The sequence below is a fragment of the Pelobates fuscus genome, chromosome 7, assembly GCF_036172605.1.
Source record: "Pelobates fuscus isolate aPelFus1 chromosome 7, aPelFus1.pri, whole genome shotgun sequence".
Classification (NCBI taxonomy): Eukaryota; Metazoa; Chordata; class Amphibia; order Anura; family Pelobatidae; genus Pelobates; species Pelobates fuscus.
The window spans coordinates 169,363,357-169,386,059 of NC_086323.1; the positions used below are offsets into that span (position 1 = coordinate 169,363,357).

At 37.2% G+C, this 22,703-nt stretch overlaps 1 protein-coding gene across 1 annotated transcript in view; it reads left to right on the forward strand.

The window, feature by feature from the left end:
• The window catches only part of CACNA1D (calcium voltage-gated channel subunit alpha1 D), a 319,738-nt gene that overhangs the window by 123,052 nt on the left and 173,983 nt on the right, over window positions 1–22,703 (forward strand). Inside the window, exons 4-8 of the mRNA XM_063426916.1 lie at window positions 1,978–2,117; window positions 3,306–3,457; window positions 7,714–7,866; window positions 9,213–9,409; window positions 13,237–13,340. Coding sequence (XP_063282986.1) covers window positions 1,978–2,117; window positions 3,306–3,457; window positions 7,714–7,866; window positions 9,213–9,409; window positions 13,237–13,340 — 746 coding nt within the window. The remainder of the gene's footprint in view (window positions 1–1,977; window positions 2,118–3,305; window positions 3,458–7,713; window positions 7,867–9,212; window positions 9,410–13,236; window positions 13,341–22,703) is intronic.

Genomic DNA, 22,703 nt, shown 5'->3' on the forward strand with positions numbered 1-22,703 from the left:
TGGTGGCCTAAGCCTATCAATCCTGAAAGCATACCACAGGGCTTTTTATTACTTCGGCTGTATCTTCACATTTACTACATAATTTTCCACAATGGGTACTATAGAGTCCTGTTGGTCAGTTCAGAAAGATATCAAATATGTGTTTTGGTTTCCTGCCAAAATGAGACTTGTACACCGAAATAAGTCTTGCGCTCAGACTTCCACTACTCTTGGGCAGACCATAGTACACATCAGTCCGAACACATACAGTAACAACCAAAGAAAAGGGTTACTTGCACACTATCCCAAATACCTATGGATATCGAAATGACTGGAGGTTTTTACTATAATATGCACCGTAATTTTGAATAGGTTGCTAATAACCATTTTCTTTGTTTTTTATTGTATGTATTGGGGCCGATGTGTATTATGGTCATTGCTGCAGCCCAAGAGTAGTGGGAGTCTGAACGCAGGACTTATCTTTGTATATTTGTATTCACTTTTGTATCACACAGCCTTGTTACAATGCTGCCGCCCACCCCATGAATTCCCTATTAAGGGTTAATAAGTATGTAGGGGGTTTAGAATGTGTCTGATTAGAGATTTTTTTTTTACCTAAAGCTGTAGGAAGCCAGGTGAGTTGTTAGTGTAGGACTCACCTACAAAGTTTGCCTTGACGTGGCCAGTGAGCTTACAATCTAATGGCCTTTGGAGTGATGCCTAAAACCTCCAGTTATTTAAATATGCATAGGGATTTCGGATAGTGCTCAAGATGAGACTTCACCTACTGCAGATGTTGCCTTCCACAAAATTGTTGCTCATTATTTGGGATACAATTAGATCCTCTCCATGCAGTTCTTCTCTAATATCAACTGCAATGCCCCTTCATTCTCTCTCCTGAGGTCACCCAAAATGTCAATGCCAAGTCTTGGATAGCTCAGGGATTCACACATATTTACCAGCTGTTCAAGGGAAGGTTGTTTGAAACCCCCATCTGCAGTAGAAAGCTTGGTTCCTCTTTCTGGTGCTTAAACACATCCACACAAACTCCTGGAATTTATAACCGCTTCACAAGAAGCTGCATATCTCACATAGAGCTCCAGTGCAAGATTCTATTGTCTATGATACCTATGAATGTCGGCTGTGTAAGGGGGCTGTTTGTGAAATTGTGTGGTGGAATGTTAGGTCACATTGTGTTTTGGTGTCTACTCCAGTGCAGATTCCTATTCAAGTGGGCTGTGAGGAAGTGATTTGAGATAACTTCCTCTCAGTACTGCAATGTGTAAACTGAGCAATGAACCTCACCACTTGCAATCATGCTTGAGTTGCACTAACTGACATCTGAAGTTCCACTGGGGCTCTTGATAGACCAGAGCCTGTCTGTACCTGACCTATCAAGGTTGCTGACCCTTGCCCTCTACCATTGTTTCTCCTCTCCCCCCACTCATCTGTTATACACACCTTTAACTTTCCTTTTTACCTTTTATTTATCTAGTACGATTGAATGTTGTTTATACATTTGCCACTATTTGGGACCACTTAAGTAACCGTAACATACCAGCATGTATTCTAAGAAACTTATGGTTGTGTGTTTCCTGTTTAATATACTGTGCTATATTTCCTTAATGTGACATCATTGTATGTTTTCCATGTAATATGAAATAAAAACTGTCAAATTGAAAAAAACAATATTAAGTGTTTGACAGGTTCTTGTTTCTTAATATTGCTCTAAGATTTTAGAATAGTTAACATATATTTGTTTGCCATTTATAAGTGTCTCTTAGAAGCCTTTGTTGTTGAAGTGAACACTTCAGGCACCATAACCACTGCAGCGCGTGTGAGGAGCCAAACATTGTTCACTTTCTGGATTATCAAAAAATTGTTGTAGCTGTGCAATAACTATGTATGTGTTTGTTTCTAGTATCTGTGCATCACGTTGTCCGTTGCTTCTCTAAAGCATAATATACATATTTATAATTTTCTTTTCTATCTTTCCAGGAAAAAGTAGAATATGCCTTCCTGATCATTTTTACAATTGAAACATTTTTGAAGATTATAGCATATGGATTAGTAATGCATCCTAACGCATATGTAAGGAACGGGTGGAACTTACTGGATTTTGTAATAGTAATTGTAGGGTAAGTTACATTTTAACTAGATTTTGTGCGCATGATTAAAATCTTAAAAAAAAAAAAATCACTTTGTGGATAACAGCTGGGCAAACTATACCACACTGGCAGAAATGTTGTCTCCATGGAGAGACAAGTTACCATGGATTGCAAGGAAGTGAGAAGTACCTCCAAGGCGAAACTTGCTTTTTCCATCATCTTTTCCCTATATCTACGGTCTACTTGTGGTATGCAACACATGATCCTGTTCAGGGGTGTTGCTAGTTTCTTTCTAACCATGAACAGCATGCTGCTAATGCTCTCCCGGATCTCTATGAATGCAATCCTGCCACGATACATATAATGAGAGGTTTGCAGAAAAGTTGTACTAGCTAGCGCCCTCTCTGGACAGTCACCTAAAAGACACCACCCGCAAAGAAGCCTGGCATGTCCCCTTCTCTGGAACGCCCCTGTTTATCAGTTAATCTATACTATTATCATGCAGTTTCAAATCTATAGTCCACTTTCTTATCATGGATTGGTGATAATCTTTGAAAATAATCTATATAGATTTAAAAAGTACAGCGATATAAGAAATTGTGAGGTGAAATTGTCCCTTATTGTACAGCTTAGGCAATATTGATATTGGGATGCAGGAACTGAGCGCTGTGCGGCTGAAGTAGAGATGTCATTATTTTTACAAATAGCTCTTGGTGCAGGGAGTACCATGAACCCTCTCTTTGCTCTATCAAATTAACAAGTGTTATGATGAGTGTACCTTTTAGTAATCTACATCTATGCTTTATACATTTGCTGCAATAGAAAATATCTGATGTGCCCTAGATCCCCGCCCCCCCCCTAGGTTTGATAGTTTGTTGCCTCTGAATATGTCTCCTTATTACAGCATACACATGTATCTTTACCATAAAATATTCAAATAAGGACACTCCACAACAGTGCCTAAAATTGCAAGCCCTATGCTAGTAGCCATGCCTTAAGTTACTTGCTATTGCAAATCTGGAGTGTCCATGGCATATCACTAAATGATCACTTGCTATTGGTGAGTGAACATTTTTATTCCTTTCCACAGTATATATTTACTACAGGACACATTTAAAACTGCCTCTAAAACCTTCTGTCTGTGAAATGTGCTGTGTATGTATAGAAATGGAATTCATTATAACTTTTTGTGTTAATCAAACTTTTTGTAATTGTTAGGTTGTTTAGTGTAGCTTTGGAACAATTAAACTTTGGACCCAAAGAAGTAGAAGGTGCAAATCATTCGACAGGCAAATCAGGGGGGTTTGATGTTAAAGCCCTCCGAGCTTTTCGTGTTCTGCGCCCGCTCCGATTAGTGTCCGGAGTTCCCAGTAAGTATAATGATTGCGTCAAAGAATCTGTCTTACCGATCAAAATATTTGTTTTCTACATGATGCTAATGAAGTAAAATTAACATTATAAATCAGATAGCGATGTATGTATCTTCTTTGGGGTTTGTTCACTAAAAACTGAATTGAAAACTCAACTTCCAAAATGTAGGTTAAATTGCCCAACTGTGAATATAGCTGAATTGTAATACTTTTATGAATCGGCTATTGTTGCTTACATTTTAAGTTTAGCACAGTTTGCTGTTTAGTGGATAAATCCCTCCATTGTCTTTATTCTAAACCTCTCTTGATTTGTGCATGTACTTTTCAGACTGTATTATTAGAAAGTAACAGGTACATTTCTGTCCTCCTAAAAGTGTGAAATTCCGGGGTATCGAAACGAATTATTCATATCTGTTTTGCATTTGTTTCCAGTTCCATATAAAGTGCTTCTTTATATTTGAAACACAACGGTCTATTCCCTAAAAACAGCTGTGTTGAATCAAGAATCACCTTCAAAATGTAGTCCACAATAATGAGGTTGGATGTAGGCAATGTGCAAGAATTGGCTAATTAGTTCTCAAGTCACCTGAACACATTGTCTAGTAATTAGAACATTTCATATCCTTGCACATATGGCTAAAGGGGAACATACTGTATATAGAAAATAATCAATATATTTGCCATTTTTGTCAATTCTGTGCACAGTTTACAGCATTGCTGAGTTATTGAGATCTCTGTTATTGTAACAATCTTACGGGTTTTAATCTTGCTCTGTGCATTGTACACCTTCAGGTTAGCTTTATGCATCCTAACCTTTCCACCCTGCATAATAATCTCTAATCACATGTTATGCCATGGGATGCATGCATTTATTGTTCTAATCATGCACATTCTGTTTTGCATATTCTGTCCTGTGCATGATTAATTATTGGTATTTTATTATTTATATAGCGCCAGCAAATTCCATAGCACTTTACAATGGGTGAACTAACAGACACATCATTGTAACCAGACAAATTGACCCTGCTCAATGAGCTTACATGCTAGAGGGAGTTGGGTATAGTGACACAAAGGGTATAAGTAGGGGTAATGAAATAGGTTGCTAGAAAAGTATTCACTGAGAACTGTAGGTTATTTTTGACAGTTGCAGAAGAGGAGTCATGGGGGTTTAGGGGATGAAAACCTGCGGACAGTTTAAATTATATGCTTTCCTAAAGAAGTGAGTTTTCAAAGCGTTTTTGAAGGAGTGGAGACTGGGTGAAAGTCTAACGGAGAAGGGAAGGGAATCCCACAGAAAAGGTACAGCCCTGGAGAAGTCTAGGAGGAGAGCATCAGATGTGGGCGTACGGACAGAGGATAGACGTAGGTCTTCGGCAGAGCGCAGGCGCCTCGGGGGAACATATTTGTGTGTTATGGAGGATAGGTAGGTTGGAGCAGCATTATGAAGGGACTTGTAAGAAAGCTCCGGAATCTTAAATTGAGCCCTATATCTAACTGGAAGCCAATGTAGGGACTGACAGAGGGGGAGGCGTGAGAGGTGCGGGAAGACAGGAAAATGAGCCTTGCACCGCATTCATTATAGATTGCAGTGGTGCAATCTGGGGACACGTAAGACCACTGAGAAGGGGATTACAATTCTTACCATTTGCATATTCTTAATATTCTGTGACGCTAAAATCATACACTCTAAATATTGCATTGCACATTTTATACTATGTGCTCAGTCAATTACTTTCCGTATGCATCTGTATGTTCGGTTCTGGAAATTTGTGTGTATCTGTACATTAGTGTCTGAGAATATGTATCTGTATTAGAATGACTGTGTGTGATGTATCTGTATGTGTGCATATGGCAATAACAATCTTCTGTTTTGAATTGTGGAGTTTATCGAGATGGCAAGTGTTTGTTATCCAAATTCTTAAAGGGACATTATAGGCACCAAAACAACTTTAGCTTAACAAAGCAGTTTTTGTGTATAGATCATGTCCTCACAGTCTCACTGCTCAATTCTCTGCCATTTAGGTGTTAAATCACATTGTTTATGCAGTCCTAGTCACCTCCCTGCATGTGACTTACACAGCCTTCCTAAACACTTACTGTAAAGATAGATCTACTGTTTGAACTTCCTTTATTGTACATTCTGTTTAATTTAGAATTTGTATCTCCTGCTCTGTTCATAGCCTAGTAGGCCTTGCATGAGCATTCTGTGTGTGATTAAAGTTCCATTTACAGAGCAGAATATAAACACTTCTAAAGGAAGTTAACATTTGTTTGACAATGAACCCATTGTTTTCAGGCAGGGTGTGTGAGTCACAGCCTGAGGAGGTGGGGCTGGGGTACATAAGCAGAAACAAAAGTAATATTACTTGTATATGTTGAATTTGCAATTATTCTGCCTACCTTGCCATGTACAATTGGTCCATAACTTTTAGATGTTCTAAGCATCCAGCTTATGTACATGGCATTATTTTGGATAGCCACTCTCTTTTTTTAATAGTAAAATTGAATGCATTAGCATGTGAACCCAATGGTGGTAATGGGCACAACGTGTTCAGTACCTTCCTAGCAATTCGATACTGCATGTTCTGTTTTATGAGCATTCTATCCTGTCCACTCTAAACATTCCATTCTGTACTGCACATTTAAAAAAAAAAAAAAAAAAATTCCCCTGTGCATTTTGCCCTATGCATTTCAAACATTCTATTCCACTCATTCTAAATTCTAAGCATTCAATTCTGCACATTCTGCTTCATAAACATGTCACAATTTATCTCAACATTTCAAATGGTTAAAGAGGGATAGTTTAGTTTTAGGAGTGTGAGTGGGGGTGTGGCACGGGGCTGGGTTTTTCTGAGAAATTATAGGTTACTTCCAATAACAATTTATGCAAGGACAATGTGTCTTATTTACACAGATGGAATTCTCAATATATTTATTGCAGTTTAAATACACATTAGTGGGAGCTGTATTGTTGTGGAGCTCTGTTAAATACGCAGGCACATCATGAATATTGAGCTCTTAGAAAGAGGGACACCAGGACAAAAAAAGAGGGGGCGGGGGCCAATGTATTTGGGCCTAAAATAGGGACTGTTCCTCCTAAATAGGGACATTTGGGAGATAAGAGTTATGTTTTATATACTGAGCATTTTATCTTACATGTGTTTGCATAATATAACCGCCCTGTATCCTAGTGCATAGTCCATCCATTGCATCCTCAAACTATCTTGCTCATATTGCCCAAATATACTGTACATCTTCCCTGGATATCAGAAACTTCATATGCTGCATATTTGTAATCCTTAAATATGTATACTTACACTTTATATTTTGGACACTTGTCATACATATCCTTTTGTGCCTTAACAATAATAGTATACACTGACTAAAAGTATTACTGTGTTCCACAACTCAATGTGCACAAATACAGATCAGGATTAGTAATCATATTTCACTACCACAAATTAGAGTTCTGCCAGATGATCTATTTCGACAAATCACTTTAATATATTATTCCCACTTGAAATAACTGCAATGTGTGCATGCTATGCATAATGTGCATCAAATGTGTTTCAAACTAAACTAATAGGTAAAAACCAAAATGGAATTGTGCCAAGCGCTTATTTTAAAAAAAATAATTAGAAAAGTTACACAGCAATACAAATAAATATTGCATAAAGTGAAGCACTTATATAATGATCGCCCCAATCTGTGATTCAGCTGTGTTAATTGCCATTGCCAATGTGCTGAGGGTCACCTAAATGGACTCAAAAGTGCAAATAGCTAGAGCTTGCTTGTGAGTGTTCCATTGACTTCATTATTCTTATATATTTCGAAAGGAGTACACTATATTATTGCACTATATTTTACTTTTCTTTTTTTAAGCTACAAATTCTACATAAGACAAACTGTAAGATGAGTTCTATTTAACACGGTTGTGTCACTGGTTGGGGTGATCATTAAGTAAATGCTCTGCTTTACTTTAGAATTAGTAAAGTAATAAATAGTGGGGGAAAAAAAATACACTTTTAAGTCTTGTGGTCAGGGATGTATAATACCCAATTTTGTAAACATTTCATCCAAATTCTAGTCAAATACACAATATTAACAGTTGCATACGGTGGACTCTTTTGTGTATTCGAAAAGCAGACTTCGGTTAATATGTTTTTTTTTTTAATATTGCATTCAATAGAAATATGGGAGATTTTTGATGGGGAGACAAGTAAAATTAAGTAGTTTTTTTCTTCTTTTCTTCACAGGTTTACAGGTCGTCCTGAACTCTATCATTAAAGCCATGGTGCCCCTTCTCCATATCGCCCTCTTGGTGTTATTTGTAATTATAATTTATGCTATAATCGGACTTGAGCTTTTTGTTGGAAAAATGCACAAGTCATGTTTCTTTCCTGGCTCTGGTACGTACTGTAGGCTAATATACATCTACTGAAAGTAACTGAAATATAAGCCTCAATCCCTATGACTATCATATGCTTAACCAAATCATACATATAATGCTGGGGATTGTATATGAACAGAATTCAGTGACATTTAGATTAGCTGCCCCTACCGTTTTTCCCTGAAAATAAGTAATCCCCGGAAAATAGGCCCTTGTTTATTTTCAGGGAATACTCGTAATATAAGCCCTACCCTGAAAATAAGCCCTAGTTCAGATCGTTGCTAGCTAATTTTCCCAGAACATAGATTGAGGAAATCCACGAGTTAGTAAACTAATCTATGTTCGGGTAAGTTTCCTCGAATATAGATTCGTGGGATTCCATGCGCTAGTAAACTGGTCTAAATTCGGGGGAATTCCCCCGAACGTAGACCTGCTTTCTTGCACATACTTGCTAGTGCATCCTTGTGTACCAGCTAGTTCGCTTGACGACCATGTTGTGAGATTTGAACCCAGTCGGTAAGTAAGGAGCACCTGTAATATATATAAAAATAAGACATCCACTGATAATAAGCCCCAGTGCGTTTCTTGGAGCAAAAATGAATATAAGACCCCGTCTTATTTTCGGGTAAAAACGGTAATATAAACATAGTTTCCTACCTTGTAAATTGCTAGTAATGGTTTTCTTTACTCTAATGCTCAATATCTTTGATGTCTATATGTTGTCAATGTGTGAGATAATTTAGGGCTTTTTCCTTAAAGGGAAACTATTGATTCCCAGGATTTTAATATTATATTTACTGATGCCTATAACAAACAAATATGTATTTGTGAGGCGTGAAAAGTAAAATTCAAATGTAAAAATACACACATCTTTATTATCCAACTGGGCACCTCCATCTACACTTATTGTCAATATTTGTATTGTTCCTCCTAATTTGCAATGTTTGCCCTGGCTTTGCCTTATCTGAACTGTGTTATAATGTAATCTGCTAATTTTTATATGCAACATTAAAAGAAAATGAAGCATGTCTTGAAAAAAACCCACACAAAAAACCCACATTAATTGTTGGTTTATTGCTCTGTCTAATATTGTGAATTCCAAAGATTGAAAGTTTCCCTTTTACTGCTCAAACCACTTCAGCGGTGGCAGACATGTCACTGAGTCGTTTACAACGTAATCAAATACAACTGCTTTTTTTTTTGTTGTTTTATTACTGAAACTTTTTTTCTTGCACTTACTTATCCTGCGTTGTCTACTGTAACTCTGTGATGGCATATGTACTGTGTGCAGTGTGTGGTCGCAAATGTGCTAATTCTTTGTTTTATGCTTTTTATATATATATATTTCTTCTGCCTATCTTGCAGAAATACTTGCTGAGGAAGAACCAGCTCCTTGTGCATTCTCAGGGAACGGGCGCGTGTGTCCGGTTAACGGTTCCGAATGTAAAAGTGGATGGCCTGGACCAAATGGCGGAATTACGAACTTTGATAACTTTGCCTTTGCAATGTTAACTGTATTCCAGTGTATCACCATGGAGGGTTGGACAGATGTTTTATACTGGGTACGTAATATTATGCCGTTTACACTGGTTACAGCTGTGGGGGGCCGCTCGGGATTATTATATAAGTTTGGCTTTGAGTTTCTCCATACTGAGCTATTCTTTTAAAGATCTGCAATCCCTTCTGTTTATCTCTGCAGAAGATACCTTGATGTAGGTATTTTTGTCTACTCAAGTCATTTTTTAATCTGTTACCTCGTAAATTGAAATTGCATTTGCTATTTTGTTTAATACAGTACACAACAAAAGCACCTATATGTCAGATGGCTTTAATGGCCTATTAACCTGTAATCCCAGTTTAGTGACGTTAGCATTTGTGATTTCTCTCTCATTCACTCCCTGTTTTGTTAGGGACGTTAATGTCCATTCTTTCATTCTTCACTGTAGCAATGCTGGGACACATCAGTGATATAAATAGAAAACTGATAAAAGACACAGTAATGTAATCACAGCACTGTGTTATACATTGAGACCTCAAAGAAACACTAACGTTACCCTAATACCTGCGCTTGTAAACACTTCTAAAGTTTAGAGGAAGTGCTTGATGTAATCTAAATATTTTTTGCTTTTGAATTTTTGCATCTGCATTTGTTTAAAGGAAAGCATAACATGAATATACATCTTTATAATGTAGTCAATAAGGAGTAAAACATTAATTTGCCATAAGATATTGAAAGCATTAAGTTATTAGAATCTCACCTGCTTTATAGACACCCCAAAGTCATTTAGTTCTCAACCATGATTTTGATGGTACTTGGTAAGTCCACAAAAAGTCTATAGCCCCATTCATGCAGGTAGTGTGCGCTACACCAGCATACGTTTTGACCAGCTCTTTGTAGTTAACAGTCATTTAACACTTTCAGTGGAATAGAGGATGGGCTATGTGTTAGAAACTAAACTGCCTAATTGTTTCATGATTTAGGAACGGTTTACTTTATTATTTTGATTTATTTTTACCGCAAATATATTTCAGCTGGTATATGATAATATGATAAATGTGTGTAATCTGGCTATTCTTTTGTGCAACAATCTAGTAGTTTGTCTTTTTTACATATGTTTAACTCTTTCTTCCAAATTAATGCTAATCAATATTTCTTATTGGTGGTCACATTGAGGGAGACCATTTCAAGTTGGAACGTGAGGGAGGTGGGGATTCATTTTTACCAGAACCGGTTTGATATTTGGGGGCAAACAAAAGAACATATTTTTCCTGTTTTAACCCATAGGGACTGATGCAAGGACTTTATGAAAATGCCAAATCTAAATAAATATAAAGTTTTGTGCTGCCTTAAGGACTTTTAAGAGCCACGCCGGGATGACCGAAAAGTGTAACGTGCGATCCTTAAGGGGTTAATATTAAAATAGAAGATATTGTTAACAAAGGGTTTGCAGACTTTGCTAATTTTTTGACCAACAGTTGAAAATATACAGCTAAAAATATGCGTTCAGACTTCATCGTTGCAATTAGACTAAATGGTGTAGATGAATAAATAAGTATGCAGAACACAATCTGAATATATTTAGCCATGTGCTTTGCAGCTTTTATGAATTCATTATTCATTTTTTATTCTTATGGCCATCTTAAATGTAGCTATGAATACATATTGTATTCCAGAAATAGACAGAAGGTTGATCACTAAGCGGTTCTAGACCTACAATTGCCGTGATGTTGTAACGTTAAAGTGAAAACATAAGCACTATAACCACCATAGCTTGCTGTGTTGGTTATTGTGTAAGGATACTTTGAGTGGGATTCCATCTTTGTTTTTTGTTTTTCAAATCATTAGGCGGATTGCCAAAACCACTCTATTGGTTTAACTGTGACTTATGTAATGCAGAATTTTCACTTCTGCATTATCTATTTGAAGTTGTCCTAACTTGGACGACAATGATGGGTTGTGATCACTGGTCTAGGTAAGCTCTCAGGGCTCACAATCTTTCACTGCCATCCTCGATTGTCAGAATATTGTGACATTGAAACCAACACATTTTCTGTACAACAGATAATGGGCTGGTCTTTTAGCCTAGGAAGCAAAGACCCTTTTAATTTTTTTATTTTTTTTTTATTGCAAAACTGGAGGAAGACTGCTTGCTTTATAACCACTTCAATAAGCTCTTTTGGTTGCATAGTGTGTCTGGGATCTACATTTCTATCTGTGTTTATTCTGTCATTATTCTGTCATCATCAAAGCTAGTTAATATTAAACTTAATTTTTTTTGCTACATTTCACGTGTGAACTTAACTTGCTTTGAAAGTTCTGCTGCTTTTAGCGATCATTAAATGAGTATAATGTATTTTGCCTTTTCATATTCAAACTACCTTTGTTCTGCCATAGCCACATCCATCTGTTTAACAATGATTAAGCGAAAAGGCTACATTAGGTTACATCTAAAATGGGGTTTTAGCTAAAAACACAAGTTACACCTATGCAGTGATACATTTTTCAATGTAAAAATAAATTAAATGTTTCCACGCCGCTACAGGTTTCAAGACATTTGAAAGTGCTGTTTTCCTGAAGGTGGGGGAAGCAATATATCATTGCTCATCATATTTAATTCTGAGCATCCTATGAGCAGGAGGTGTCTACCATAAAAGGAAGCAGGAAGTGCATAGAGAAATTTCTCCCCCTGTCTGCTAAAAATAGCATGTGGAATTTCACCTAATTTCTATAAAAGAATGAAATATATTTCTTGCAGTGGGAAAAATATTCTCCGGTTCAGCTATTTTTCTATTTTGACTATTCGTAAAATTATCAATCAATTTATTAATTCATCAATTTATTAATTCTCTGCAAGCATTATTGCTGGGGACTCGTAGTCTTTAACAAGAAATCTCAACATTTCTACTTCAGTCGTTTCATCAGGGTTAATGGACCAATTCTCAAAAATAAAGGTCTTCTAGCTGACTCAGTAACATTACACTTTGAGATGCTATATACAGTTCCTGCAATTCTTTTAATATTTTGAAGAATCTCTGGTTTGGATAATTCAGAGAGTTCCCAAGTATGATAATTCCATGAATTTATTCAATCTCAAGTAAAGCAGCAAAGCACAAACAAGATATTCCCCTGGGGGTACAGTGAAATGTGGCAGTGTTAACCCTTTCTTGCCTTGTGTTCTTTTTCCAAATAAGGTCACCATTTATGGAATGACTCGAGTCAGGAGACTCCAATGCAAAATAGTGTAACATTTCTTGTTTTCCTTATCTTATTAAAGCCGTCCTATAAGTTGATCTTATTTCTTCCAGATGAATGATGCTATGGGATTTGAATTACCTTGGGTCTATTTTGTCAGTCTCGTCATCTTTGGGTCATTTTTCGTGCTAAATCTTGTTCTTGGTGTATTAAGCGGGTAAGCACACACCTTTTCTTTCATGAACGCAGAGTCCAGCGTTCAGGTGCCAACAGCGAGACAGGCGACAAGCTAACCAGAGCTTAACAAACAATACAAAATCAATTGCTCTGTTCATTCTCCTGATTACAACAACTCTGTATCTGTATGTGGGAAAGTTAGAAAAGTGGTCCAAAAAAGAGAAGTGAGCAAAATTCTAAAAAAAAAAAAAAGTTTTTTATCACCCAGGAATAAAATTCAACTGTTGATTCCATTGTTTATCACGTTGATCCCCCACTTTTAGAACTTTGTCTTACTTTTCTATTTTAAACACTTTTCTAAACCTTATGTCTGCGGCAGTTAAAATAATTCTAATTGACAAGGTAAGTTTCTATACCATAGATTGACATTGGATTTTGTGTGTAGTGTGGCACCTGCACCATGGGCTCGGCTGTTCAGTAAATGAATGTATCATAACTGATGTCCTTACATTCCTACAGGTAAACGATGCCATAGGATGTGAATGGCCTTGGGTCTATTTTGTTAGTCTTATCATCCTTGGCTCATTTTTCGTTCTTAATCTGGTACTTGGTGTACTTAGTGGGTAAGCAGTTAAAGTTACTGTTGCATTGTTTGCTGTGTGCCTGGCGCCTGTGTCTTTCTCTTACTGAGCTGTACAAAATCACTTCTGTTTGCTTGCAAATTGTTCTTTTTGCAGTCTTCGTTTTGAATTTATTATATGTTCTTGTATCTTTGTTTGGTTCAACATCTCTTTAATATAAGGAAAAAGGTTGAACTATCTTGATATATTATGGCAATGGTTTATATATGTATCTTTACAACACTGTACTACCCATAGCTCTTAATTAATTAATTTGGGTTTTTGAAATATGTTTATTCTCCTACATCAATTGTCAGCCGCCATGTTTTCTAAGTGGACAGACAGCAGTTGGACAGTCTAAGCTGCTTAGAGGGGCACTGCCCGGAAGCAGGTAATACGAAATACTGTTCGGCTTTCGAAAGTAGTGTTACTATATACTCATATTAATACTACTTTCGAAAGCTGAACGTTTTCATGGTAGTTTCTCTTTAAGAAGCCATATTAAATAGTAAAAGTTGGACTTGTCTTAGACTAAACCTTTAGAGTATTGGTGTTATCAGAAAATGAAGTGAAATCATATCAATCTACTGAGTATAAGCTTAATGTTAAATAGAAATACATTTAAAGTACAGGTCTATAATCTTCTAAGACGCAACACTTTGTAACAATCCGATATACCTATGTAAAAACCATCTGTATTTCAGTGAAAATGTATGTACCAGAGGAGGGGACGCAATTCTCCCTTAAACAAATTCCCTAAAAATTATTGTTTAATCAACAATGTTAAGGAGCTACTGCAAACTCTCCTGGTCACAGATTTGTGTACCCCTTTCCCTGTACTTTGTGCAAACACAGAATTGCTACAGTTGAAAATTTGGGGAACTTTAATGACAATGGCCTCGATTTAATATAATCACAATCTGTTACAGAAACTTTTCAAATTATTCATTTTCAAAACTTTCCATGGACTTTAATGGTTACTGCTGTGGATAAATGTTTTTTTTTAAAATGTGCCTAACAGATTGTGATAATTTGAAAAGCTTATACAAAAATATTAAATCGAGACCATTATGTTTAAATTATAAGATTTTTTTTGTTTCCCATTCTACAGACATTCTGGTATTGCCACTGGTTTGACACAAACATCCTGAATATCAAATTCTAGTCTTGCTGAGTTATTAACTAAAGTGAGAATTACAAATGTATGCCATAATAGTCAAATTGGAAGCTTTCTCAAAATCTGCTATCTTTCCAGCTCAATTTTATTCATTTTTGGCCTTTTATGCGAAATTCACTTTAAATGCTCACTTTAGAGTAACCTTACTGGCTCATAAACATTGTCACGTGCATTCCTGAAATAGTACAGAATATCCCTCTGTGTAGGATTGCAGTAGGAATATTATATTTGGTAATTATAGATTTATTTATTTTTAACCCCTTAAGGACACATGACATGTGTGACATGTCACGATTCCCTTTTATTCCAGAAGTTTGGTCCTTAAGGGGTTAAATAAGACATAAATTCACTATTTCTAAAAACTTGGACGTGAAAGATTCTGAATTTAATTACAATGATGGACACATGTAGGGCTTGGTATTTAGACCTGTGTACTACGTTTAACCAATGAGGTATTTTCCCAGTAGATGTGGATTTAAAAGCCAAGTTCACCAAATTGAATTGTTTGTTTTAAGCACAATATTTCAGATATGAAAGAGTATACCCCACGAGTGCCGCTGGGGTATTGAATAGACTGTATTACAATTCATCCTTCAAATGTCAGATCATCAACTGGTTTTAGAAATAAATAATTTGCCCGTATCTGTTGAGTTAAGCACAATGTACCAAACAAAGATTCTGTTGCTTGATTCTTGGCTGAAAGCATGTTTTACCTGAAGTCCAGTCTATTGCATGGCATTGATAACACAGAGGGTGACTGGTTTCTGGGACTGAATAGTCTGCACACTTCCATATAAACTGTCCAAATCTTGCTCAGAGTTTGTCTACATTTGGCTTACTTCATTTTGCTCATTTGTCCGCTGTTTTCTTTTAAATACTGTTGATCTATAAGTATTAAGATAAAAGTTGCATTTATATTTTTTTAATTAATATAAGTTTTATTTATATATATATTTATTTTTTTAAATAGCATGTGCTTGGACATATTTTAATGCACTTTCTTTATTCTCTTGTAAACTAGTAAATACAATATTTCTAGTGCTTGATGATATTAGGTGGGCACTAGGCAGGATTTGTCTCACAAAACTTCAGGAATATTATCATTAAAAGACAAGAGTTCATGAGTTAATGCTTAAAGAAACTCTATAGTCACCAAAGAAACTTTAGTTTAATCAAACCGTTTTTGTGTATAGATCATGCCCCTGCAGTCTCACTGCTCAATTCTCTGCTATTTAGGAGTTAAACGACTTTTGTTTCTGTTTATGCGGCTCTAGCCACACCTCCCCTGGTTGTGACTGACACAGCCTGCATGAAAAAAATGGTTTTTATTTTCAATCATATGTTAACTTACTTGAAAAGTGTTTCTCTCCTGCTCTGTAAAATGAACTTTAAAGGAACACTATAGGGTCAGGAACACAAACATGCATTTCTGACCCTATACTGTTTAACCCACCAATTAGGTGGCTTGCCCTCCCCCTCTTAGTGCCCTTAAAAGTTAATATAACTCACCTGATCTCCAGCTCCCTGCAGGTCTGCTGGCACTGGCCCCGTTCCCTTGGTGACATCAGAATTGCCGATTTTTAGCCAATCCAATGCTTTCCGATAGGGAAAACATTGGATTGGCAAAAGTAGGCAAAGGGGCAGGGCCAAACACAGTTTTGGCCAATCAGCACCTCCTCATAGAGATGCATTGAATCAATGCATCTCTATGAGTAAAATTCAGCGTCCCCATGCAGAGCATGGAGACGCTGAATGGCACTGCTGCCTACTGTGCAGCACTGAGCCAGGAAGCACCTCCAGTGGCCACTCCGAGGAGTGGCCACTTGTGGGTATCCCTAGGGGCAATGTAAACACTGCCTTTTCTCTGAAAAAGCAGTGTTTGCATGAAAATGAAAAGGACTGCATTATATATTTCTATACTCTAATTAAGCTGCGCCATGTGATTTAGACTTACAAACCACTACACATACTCCACAGAGTTGCGTTTGGGCAAAGTTTGCTCCCATTGGTGTTTTAATGGGCAGGTTGTTTATATATTTAATATATATATCACAGAGTGATATGTCAGTCTGTGCAGTATGCGCTAACTGCATTGCGTTTTGTGACATAATGCAGTTGTGGGATGTACGTATTATGCATAAAGTTATCATTTTACATACTTTTATCTTCCTCTCTCTCCTCAGCCCCTTGCTAGATATATCAGCGGATAACTGCAAATTAATGTAGCTGCTATTATTATTATTATTATTATTTTATTATTTATATAGTGCCAACAAATTCCATAGCGCTGTACAATGGGATGGCTGTTGCTTTAAAACACAAGTGTATGCAGCTGTGTTTGTGCACATATGTTCCACTCCACAGCAACTGGAATGGTAGGGACAGACAATAGGTACTGTGAAACAAGACCTAATACATAAATAAAAACAATCTTATGAAATGTGTGTTAATGGAAAATAAGAACAACTTCTGGTGTTTGGTTTTTCTTTTTCTTATTACATTATATTTTTTTAAAACACACACACACACAAATGCGCGCACTCACACGCACTCTTACCACACTCACTCACTTTCTCTCTTTTCTAATCATGGTTAATCTCCTTGTTTATTCTGAAGAGTGTTAAGAAAGAAACGAAAAAACAAATGAATAAAAGTCTAATCGCAGAGCCAACATTGCATGATCTCATTCAATGTGCGAAAAACATTTATTTATACTGAATCCATTCAAATAAATGTCTCAGATTTCTTAACGCTTTGAAGCTGTGAAGAAAAGGCCAACCCACACATTACACAGAGTATCTCTGAAGCCCACGAGACGCCTAAATAATTCAGAGTAAGAACTGCGCCCCTGTGTATTCATCTTCATTATCTGCATCTTTTTGTGCTGAAGGCACCAGTGCTAACTTTGGGCTATGGCAAGCACTAAAAACCTTTCAAGTAGATATTGCTATATTTAAATACGTTCACTCTACAGCCACAGCATACCTGGACCTATTAGACATCCTTGAGATTCGTGACTGGCCTCGTTTTTATTTAATCATCCTTTTATTAACTTAAAAGAAGTCGGTATGTAGCCTACCTAACTTTTTCCTTCTTTTCTTTACCTTCAGAAACTCGCTTTGAAAGCACTCCTACAAAAAAATGTGCTATCGTTTCATGCATATGGTTTAATCTCTCTGTTATATGATCTTATATGATTAGCAGATACTTAGCCTTTAATATAGTTTGCTTTCAAGTGCACACCTCTATATATAGCTTCAAAGCACTGTTTGGCTTATTCACTAAACATTACATTGTAGTGAATTGAAATCCAACCTGCGACATTTAGACAAATGAACCAGAATTTTGCATTCTGAATTTTTTTTTTTTTTTTTACTGCAGTTAACTTTTAGGGATTAAACCCCATGTGTGTTTTCAAACTTACTTCTACATTATGTCAGACTTTCCCAAGGCAGAAGTCAAGGCCAGATTAATATATATATATATATATATATATATATATATTTTTACTACTCTTCACATGCTCTTGTTTAAGTATGGAAACTTAAGCGGGATGTAGGGGAACAAAACTTGTATGTACTGGCTGACAATGAAGTTAGTTAAGGTAAAGCTGACTTTGCACACTATGCAAATGCTCTTGCTGCTTCAGTCTCTCTAACACTGTGGCATGTTCCCATTCTTCTACACTCACTACATACACCTTTTCTCTGTACCAGACTGTATAACAGAAGATTCTGCCTGCCAGTAAAAAGGTTAGGAGAAGAGTGGACCAGCGAGTGTTAGGGGACAATCCTTAAAAAAGCGTAGAGCTAGCACATCATTAGACGCATTCATGTTAAGTTTAGGGTCCTGTCTGCACAGTATGCCCTTTGTTGGTCATCCTGCATGATTGGCAGGCAGCCTGATGTGCATTCACGCCAGGCTGACCATCTTGTTCTTAGTGCAGACACACACTCTTTTTGGGTATGTTTGTCTCTTTGGGCGGTTCTGGTTACATAATTCACATCAGTGGCCCACCCATTTACCCCGCCCACCGAAATCCTGCTTCACCGGACATTGCTGTCAGGGGTATGGATTTATTCGAATTATGAAAGCGAGAGATTAACATAGGGTATGTGTTTTCTGATAACTATATCCTGTGAGTTTCCCTCCAGCACCAACTCCACCAGATAATGACGCTTGGGAGGTATAACTGATTTAGTGTTTTCTGTCATAATTGTCAGACGAGGCCCAATTGGCTCTTAATCCGGCCCTGGCAGAAGTGCCAGAACTCCATGTTTTTAGAATGGAGACAACTTCTTAAATGACGTCTTATAGCTACCCAATGTACATAGTGGGCCATGGTGGTGTGAAAGCTATACTTGGCCAATTAATTTGTACCGGTAAATAAATCTTGGTGGAACCAAAATGGTAAGTATCAAGAATCCGAGTGTTTCACCTTCAGAACTGAAATAAGTAAAATAAAAGATGACTTATATTAGTGTAGTAGACCTTCTCATTTTTTTTTTAATGCAATAAATTACAGGGCCAGCCCATGTCTATTTTAAAACCCTTCTTCCTTTTGTCAGCCGCAATCAGGAACTCAACCTTTGATTCAGGTTATCTATTTTAGCCGTACTGTTTCTGCATCGGCTCCTAAATGATCTTGTAAGTGCTATTCCACTTAAATAAGAGATAATAGGTCCCCTTAGGACCTCCATGTGGCAGAGAATGCCTAATTTTAGTGCAGGAGGAGAATACTGTAGCCAGGTCAGGAAGGAATCATGCGGATTTATCTTTTGTTGTTTTGGTTACACTTTGAGGGAGATTGCACACAGTTTGTGAGAGAAATCCAGCCTCTCTACATACTCCAGCTACTGTAGGAATACAGATACTACGATACTAAAACGGCCTAATGAAAGTAGAATACAGTTCTGTGACATAAAGCCAACTAATATACTTTGCAATACAACCTCCATCACTCTGAGGCAACAAACAAAACTATATTTAAATATTCCCATTGGTTCTGAGGGGCATCTTAATCCACAGCAGGTTGGGTGCCTACTGTTACGTAACTCCAAAATGTATCTGATAGTAAACATAATCTATCCCCTCATTAGATATCATTCTCCCTTTATATTATTCCATCCCTGTCAGTCATACAATATATTTAACATTTCCCTTAATAGCTCAGTCTAATTTCTATCAACTATGAATGCATTTTAATGAACTATGTAGCGCACTTAGGATAATAAGACATTAGTCAGCTTTGCTTGCCTATCAGGGCAATTACAGTCCACCTGCTATTGGAGGTATATACCCCTTTAATAATTCTTGCCTTTACCTTAAACACACCCCATCCCTAGGTCCTTCTAGTGTTAAAGATAAACTCATTTATTTCTAACATCCTTATCCCTCACCTTAGCTCTAGTGGCGTTTTTAACAAGTAGCGTGTTTGTAGGTGTCTGTGTGTGTAAATGTATATGTATCTGACCCACAGACACACACACACACACACACTGGCACATAATGGCACACAGATACACACACTCAGATACACACAGTGACATATACACACACTTACACCCTCATATACACACTGACACACTCAGATACACACACACACTGATACACGCTGGCACATACACACACACACACTTAGATACACACAGTGACTCATACATAAACCTTGACACACAGATACACACATACTCTTTGACAGACACACATACAAACACACATACACTCTCACTGACCAGAACAGTTACATTCTCACTGACAAACACATACACTCTCACTAACAAACACACATATACTCTTTGACAGGCACACAAACAAACTCCCTAACAGACACACATACAGTTATTTATTTATTTTAAAGGTAGCCTACCTTTAGGAGTGCTGGCATGGAGTCCCTGTGGTCCAGTGGGGCTGCTGGCGAGCGGTCCCTGTGGTCCAGTGGGGCAGCTGGCGAGTGGTCCCTGGGGTCCAGTGGAGCTGCTGAGCGGCTGGTGTGCGGGTGATGAGAGAGCAGTGTTCTCCCTGCTCAGCTCCCGCATGAGGGAGCTGAGCAGGGAGATCACTGCTCACTGCTCCCTCGCCGCCCGCGGCCATTTTATTTTTCAAACTTTTGGCGGAACGCCAATTGGTGTTCAGTGGAACCCCAGGCTTCCGCGGAACACCAATTGGGAAACGCTGTCTTAGAGCATAGATGTTGTTGTCCCTTGTTTTGCATTGTAAAACATTGCTGTTTCTGAATAGGGGCAATGTTATGGCTGTCAGACTAGATAGCTGTTAGAAGCAATTACTGATGATGACCCAACTGCTGATTCACGCATTGAAGATTGGTGGACGCACTCTCTATACCCAATGCTTGAAATTGGATTGGACTGAGATACATATTTATTATATATTTATTTTTTAGTATTACAGAGTTCCTTTAAAGGGACACATTTTAGTGTTAGGAATAAAAAACTGTATTCCTCACATGGAAGTGTTCCTCTGCCCCCCTCTCTTCAACCCGTTAATTCACTTAACTTAATCCAGTGCCAAAGTCCCTCTGTGCTGACTCCATTTCCTCCTCTGACATAAAAGCCACGTGGGAGAGTGTCAAATTCCATGAAACAACAGGAATCGCCTCTAGAGGCAATCTTAACGCCACAATGTGAACATTGCCGTTTCTCAGATTGCAGGGTTAAAGGGACAGTGCACCCAGACCACTTCAACGAGAGAAGTGGTCTGCGTGCTTATAGTATCCCTTTAACCCCTTAAGGACACATGACATGTGTGACATGTCATGATTCCCTTTTATTCCAGAAGTTTGGTCCTTAAGGGGTTAAGCCTCTCTGTTCATGCATCTGTCAAGAACAGTATGTCTATCCATGGGATTTGAGGTCTCCACATAGCATTGTGTAAGTGTCTCCCCAGAAGAAAATGGGCTTCTCTATTTCTTTTGAGTAATGGGATATTTACTAAGGTGAGAATTGACTGGAATTTAATTAGAATTTTAAATTTAAGGTCTAAGTAGCCTAGCTAACTTGGTGAATCCTTTCAGTTTGGCTACTTTTGCCATACATTTTAGATTCACTTAAAATTCCTAACCATTTTCACTTTAGAGAAGAACCCTGAATGTGTGTCTTTGTCAGGGAGAATTAAAGGGACATGGCTGATTGGAACTCTCTGTGCACAGCCAATTTTGCTTAGAGTTTCTAGGGTCTATGAATGTATGCAGGATAAAAAAAATGCTAGAAAACCTTTATTTCTCTATTGCGAAAACACTATAAACATGAACTTGCAAAAAAATTAATGTTTACATGCTTTTTTACAAAAACAGTTGTATTTGTACTGTAAACGTACACTCAATAATTGAGGCTGACACTGGATATCTTCCTGTGTGCTGAAACAGCACTTTCACTTTCAGACATTTATTGCTCCGTGAAGTTATATAAATGTTTAGACATACATTTATAAACGTTCTGGAATCATTTCTTTTGCCTATATGTGAGGTTTCATAATCTAGCATTAGGTTAAAGAATTGTACTATTTGCAAAAAGAGATGTAGGTTTGTAATCTGCAGGATTCATTACAATCTTGTTTTCTCTCTTTCAAAACACACAGTAAGTCTTAAATTGACCAATTTACATATCTGAAAATATGCCCTTTTTATAGAAGCAAATATAATATTTCTTCAGGCGTCAAGTCACATGGCTCTTTCTCAGATCACGGCCATTGACAGTTACAACTGCTTCCTTTTCCAGATTACTGTAATTTAAAATGGCTCATTACAAACTAACCTGCGCTACATTGAAAATTCCACCCCATGGCAGTGCAATAAAAGTGTAAATTTAACATGACAAGATATATAATTTAAGCTTGAAACATTACAGCTTTTTCTCTGTTGTATTTTTGAAGGTCTTTATTTTTTTCTATTCACGTTGGCATGGAAACCATTTATACAAGAAACGTGGTATTAATGCCTTTACTAAACGCATTTTAGTGCTTGTGGAGGCAGGTCATTTTACAAAGAATATTATGCACAGTTTTTTTATAATCCACTGTTGCAGAAATCTGTGTCATTCATATTTGTTTGACCGAAGTCAAGGTAATAGTTGAAATAATGGTTTGAAAATGAAATGTAAGCTTTCATGAAAACTATATATTTATCTTGTTTATACAGCTAATACAATATCTGTAATGACTTGATTCTCCTG